Source organism: Amborella trichopoda, chromosome 13 (assembly GCF_054954075.1).
Source record: "Amborella trichopoda isolate Santa Cruz 75 chromosome 13, AtrichopodaSantaCruz75HAP2 v2.0, whole genome shotgun sequence".
Classification (NCBI taxonomy): Eukaryota; Viridiplantae; Streptophyta; class Magnoliopsida; order Amborellales; family Amborellaceae; genus Amborella; species Amborella trichopoda.
In genome coordinates, this window is record NC_142348.1 from 49,977,303 (window position 1) to 49,982,913 (window position 5,611).

The 5,611-nt window shown below is 35.0% G+C and overlaps 1 protein-coding gene across 1 annotated transcript; it reads left to right on the plus strand.

The window, feature by feature from the left end:
* Window positions 1-4,268: 4,268 nt before the first annotated feature.
* Window positions 4,269-5,325, plus strand: LOC18445972 (protein MIZU-KUSSEI 1). The gene has a single exon (XM_020674691.2). The coding sequence runs from the start codon at window positions 4,390-4,392 to the stop codon at window positions 5,131-5,133; it is 744 nt and encodes a 247-aa protein (XP_020530350.2). The 5' UTR covers window positions 4,269-4,389; the 3' UTR covers window positions 5,134-5,325.
* Window positions 5,326-5,611: the final 286 nt, after the last annotated feature.

The window sequence follows — 5,611 nt, forward strand, 5'->3', positions numbered from 1 at the left end:
GTTCTGATTTGACTAGCCGATTTTGAGTTGGACCGGCCGAATTTACAAACATTGCTCTTTCTCTCTCTCAATTCTAAAAAATTTGCATTCCACACCGTTCTCTCTGTCTCTCTCACGAATCACAATTCACTCTCTCATAATTCTCAAAATTTACATTCCACACCATTCTCTCTCTGTCTCTCTCATGTGTAACAATTCTCTCTCTCACTCTCTCTCTTCTCTCAAGCATGAAACCACGGGCATTCATATTGGACAAGACTACCAAAAGTCTCCCAATTTATACTCATGAAGAGTATAGTATCCAGTTCCAACAACCTCTAGTCACAATTACCCCTGGTAACTTGAATTTATCTTGAATTTTCTTGCGAGAAGATCAAGGGCAGATAATATCTGCAATATTATTACCATCAAATTAACTTATCACCATCCTAAAGGGATCTAAATTATATGGGAAAATATAGAATGAGATCATTTACTTTTGATCCAAGGTGATCACATTAATTTTGACTATGGGATGTGAAATTGGGTGGCTGCAATTATTCCATTGACCAAGCTCAAACTTCAAAATAAATTTTCTTGAATTTTGTGACACATCCAAGCTATCAAATTTTATATCAAATGGTTGTAAGGAATTGTGACCACCTTGTATCAAAAGTAAATGGTCTCATTGTATATAATATCAAATTTTATTATTTTGTTATTTTTGAATTCTAAATTTTAAAAAACCTTAAATACAACTTGCGAATTAAAATTTTTAAAACTAATCCTTCTTGCCTAAAAATACCATGAAAATGTGTCATCTAAATTTTAATTTTGAAACAAATTTTCATTTGAATATCTAAATGGGACCAAAATTTATAGACTTCAACAAATAAAAAAACTCTCATAGGGAATTTACATTTATTTCAACATCATCATGATAGTTTTTTTCAATTAATTGGGGTTGGCTACACGAAACCTGACCTGCCATTCTGCTCTATAAAGAGTCATACCCTCAGTAAGGCCATAAGTCTTTTAGTTTATATTTATTCCGTGACAAAATACAATAACACTTACCCAAAAAAAAGGAATATAATATCACTTTTATACAATAGTTTTCCGATAAAATTCCAATAAATACCTGATAAAAAAGATCCAATTGATGATTTCTCCATAAATTTGGTCACATTTACTAAAATTTTCATTTGAATATCTAAATAGATCGAATTTTAAAGACTTGGCGGAATAAAAGGCTCTGTTACGGAATTATTCCATGATAGAAGATAATATAGTTTCATTTATTAACTTTCTGAAAAAAAGAAATAATAATAATAATAAAATATGCAACAAAAAAGATCCAACTCTTAATATCTTGATAAAATTTGTCGACGATGATATCAATATAGCAAAAATCATCACTAGGCCAACAAATTACCCCCAAAAAACAATAACCAGTGTGTCAATACCTAGATTGGTTTCACCTCACTAATCAGTTTGGAATGTTGGATTGAAAAAAAATAGAATTCGGGGGTTTTAGGGGGACCACGCCTGTCATATCGGACCAACCAGTCTGATTCCTGATTCAAATCCGCAATATGAATCGGGAATCGCATGTTTTTAAACACCAACAATAACAATTAAAACCGCATAGGTGCACTTAGATAATTGCCCTTGAGTATTGAGTAAACGCGTGGATTGTTAAGATGCTCTGCATAGGAAATATCAGCCGTTGCTTGGTTTTTAAGAGCCTTAGCATAACCCTAGAACTAACTCTATAATGTCTTCCAATTAATATAGTGCAGTATGAATGAAGTGTCAACCTTAAACAATCAAAGCGAGATGTAATATCGGTGCCAAAATCCTTATACATGAAAATCTATTTTAATCCTTAATGAAAACATATACATCTCTAAAATGATATAGATTGAGCAGATCTATATGCACTGAAATATTAAAAATGGTTGGTTCACATTAAGCAGATCTATATGTACTGAAATATTAAAAATGGATAGTTCAGATAACATATTATGATGTCAAAGAAGATTGAAAGATTAAACCGGATACTCTTTCAATCTTAGAACAAGCAAACAAACAACAAAAATGAAGCATGACAAGTGGTTGCAAGTCAATGCAAGGGAAAGAAGAAATCTTGATTCGTCATTTTGTTTTATTAAGAGTCATATCAAGCCATAAGTTTTCGTATCTTCTCTCATTACCAGCTTTTATTTTTTTTAGCATCCCACTTGAACTAACTCGCATTGGGTTTATACCACACATGGCTATCCCGCCTAACTACTCTCTCTCTCCACATTAATCTCTACTAGTACATTATCTCCATCCCATGTTAATCTCTACGAATCCCTTAAAAATGGGATTCTTCTTAATCTTTTAAATCACGTAAAAACCTCCACTTTTTCAAACTTCAAACTACATAGCCTGAATTGTCTCAATTTGCTTGTTTATAGTACCCACAAGCAAAGGACTACTGCATTTTAGGTCAATCTTAGGTTAAACCTTTTTTTTTTGGGAAAGTTGTTTCATGCGTGGACCGCATTTCTACATATGCGGTCCATAAGTATAAAGCATAAATATTAAAGATGGATGCAAATATGTGGTTCATCTAAAAACAATTGAAACTAACAGTCCAAATATTGTTTTAATAGAATTATTATTTGTAGTTTTTCAAATGTATTTATTTTTTCATATTCATGATCTCCATGTCAGAGATTACAAGTTTTTAAAAATTAAGCCAACAAACCTATCTCAAAAATAGATTTATTAAGTGATCCGCATTTCTACATGTGTGCGTTTGGTCCACGTACTAACCGCATCTTTTGGGTAATTCAATGGAAAAGACAAGTCACCCGTTTTTTTAGATAGATTAAGGAGTTGGTATTTTTTTTTGAAGGTGTCATTGGGTGGTGTCAACATGATTGGAAACCAAACATGATAACTAGGTTAGGGGCGCTACCAGCACGACCTAGGCCCTTTCCTATTTTAGGTCAAACTGTGATAATTTAATTTGCTCGGTATTGAAGATTGTTTTTTAGGATAAGGCTAGCATCTTAAATGAACTTAAATTAAAAAGGCTAGCACCTTAAATGAACTAAAATTAAAAAGGCTAGCTTCTTAAACGAACTTAAATTAAAAAGGCTAGCATCTTAAATGAACTTTTTTCTTTGTATATGATTATGTAAAGTCTATATAAGACATCAACCTTTACTATAGAAGAAAGGAGCACCGGTTACAATCACGGAAAAAGGTTGCTCTGGTACTAGAAAAACCTCTAATTGATAATCTCGATCTATAATTGTATTGTTCTAATGCTAAAAAACAATCGAATTGGTAATCTCAATCACAGATTTGTATGGATACGAAGAAAAGGATTTCAAGTTCTGAAAATGATGCAATAATACCATGCAAACCGCGTTCAATTTTTTTCTTTTTCTAAGTGAGTAAGTGGGAAGAGGCCCCTACCCTTGATAGGAATTGAGCTTAAGACGTAGCAAATCGTCGAGCGCTAATCAATTAAACTCGAGCTCTTTTCCTCAAAAAGACCATTTTTTTTTTTTTTTTTTGGGTAGAATGGAACTTGAGATAATCCCGTTGAGTTGATTGGATTTGATTTTATGTTTAATGAAAGAAAGGCATTTTATTTGATGAATTGAAAATGGTAGTTTCCTAGGCCCTTAAAATAGTGGCGTAGGGGTCCACTTTTTGTGGCCTGATGTTTTCCTAGGTCAGTCACCCTGACGGCACAAGAACACACACTATTAAGAGCTCCCGCGGGAGCATCTAATATTTTGGCATGTAAATTCATCAAGTTGCTGGCCTTACGTGAAAGACGAGATCGAGTGAGAGACGTCATGTAGATTCACTCTGATTTGAACGTACAACATCTCTCTCTCTCTCTCTAAAGTGATTGAAATGGATGTGGATGGCCGTTAGAGTGAGAGAATGCATGAAGTCTTGTTGGTTGGTTTTACTAAGTCGATAAATTGTGGCTAAAAAAGTGGGCAACATTAACTTCCTCTCAGTATTCAAACAAACTCAAATCTATCCAACGTCTGTGTCTCTCTCTCACTTCACCTAGAAAAACACTTGCTCCCTCTCACCATGTAAAACTTCCAATCCATAACAACACACTCTCTCTCTCTCTCTAGCTTCCAAACCAATAACAAAACCCTAATCCCTCTCTAGCTTCCCAACCACTAACAAAATGCTAATCTCTCTCTAGCTTCCAAACCAATAACAAAACCCTAATCTCTCTCTAGCTTCCAAACCAATAACAAAACCCTAATCTCTCTCTAGCTTCCAAACCAATACGAGAACTCGGCATCCTCTCTTTCTCTGCATATCAAGTTCTAAACCATAGCAAAACCCTACATTTTTCTCTGTCACTCTAACAGAATGCCTCTCTCTCTCTCTACCAGTCGCACACCCCATAGCCTCAGCAAAAAAGCAATGACTAAACCTAAAAACCGACCAGAAGAGACTCCGAAACCCAGTGAAGAAGGGCCCATATCCGAGCAATCCTTCTTCTGCTGGCCAGACCTGAGATCCCTTCTCGGTCTGTGCTGCCGCACCTGCAACTCCCAACAACTCTTTCACGTATCGGATTTTCCTCTGTCTCCCATTACTGGTACATTTTTTGGCCACAAAAATGACAAAGTAAGCTTTTGCTTCCAACAAAATCCATCCGTTTTTCCGCCATTTCTGGTCATTGATCTTCCAATGCTAACTTCTAAGTTAGCTGATGAAATGCAGTACGGGTTAGTGAGATTAACGTTAGAATGTGTAAATTGTTCAGAAAACTTCCCTCAAAACAGTGAAAATCTTCATGTTTTTGAGGGAGAGAGCTTTGTGACTTACTTTAATGGACGGAAAGTGGGGTTTTCGATGAAGCGACAGATGAATGCAGACCAAGTGACGACGTTTATGACTATAGGGAACACGACAGCAGGTGCCGGAGTCTTCCCAGAAAACCTTGGTTTGGACGGGAAAACAAAGTCTGACGAAGGGGAGTTTATGTACCTTAGGGCGAGCTTTCGTAGAGTGGTGGGCTCGGTTAACTCCGAGTCGTTTCATATGATAGACCCGGCCGGTTCCACTGGTCAAGAGCTCAGCATTTTCTTTGTGAGGTTTGATTCTTAGGGGTTGTATATGAAATTTTCTTACGTTGAAATTGCTTTCTTAGGTGTTGTATATGAATTTTTCATTGCTGAAATTACTTTCCTTGATTTAATTGGGTTTATGTATCTTTTTGCAACTTAGGAAAATTATGGATACCCTCCCATATAAATTTTATAGATATTTATTATCACGGGCAATGATGATTTCATGCAACGGAAAACCATGTTTGTGGTATTTGTATGACCCAAAATTTTGCTCACACACTCTCTTTGTCTCAACAATCAATCCAAAAAAAAAAAATTCAATTTGAACCCCTAGATATTATCAAAATAAATTTACCTCCAACAACGAATCTAGACCATTTATTTGGTGAATTTCAAGATCTTATCCCTTAGAAACTCAAAATCATTTTTTTTTTTTTTTTTTAACATTATTCATCTAATGATAATAAAGTCATCTAAAAAAATTGGAAAAGAAAAAATACCTCTAAGAGCTAGAT

What these genes read in the sequence shown, in the direction of transcription:
- LOC18445972 (XM_020674691.2), top strand. Translation starts at nt 4,390, where the DNA reads ATGCCTCTCTCTCTCTCTACCAGTCGCACACCCCATAGCCTCAGCAAA.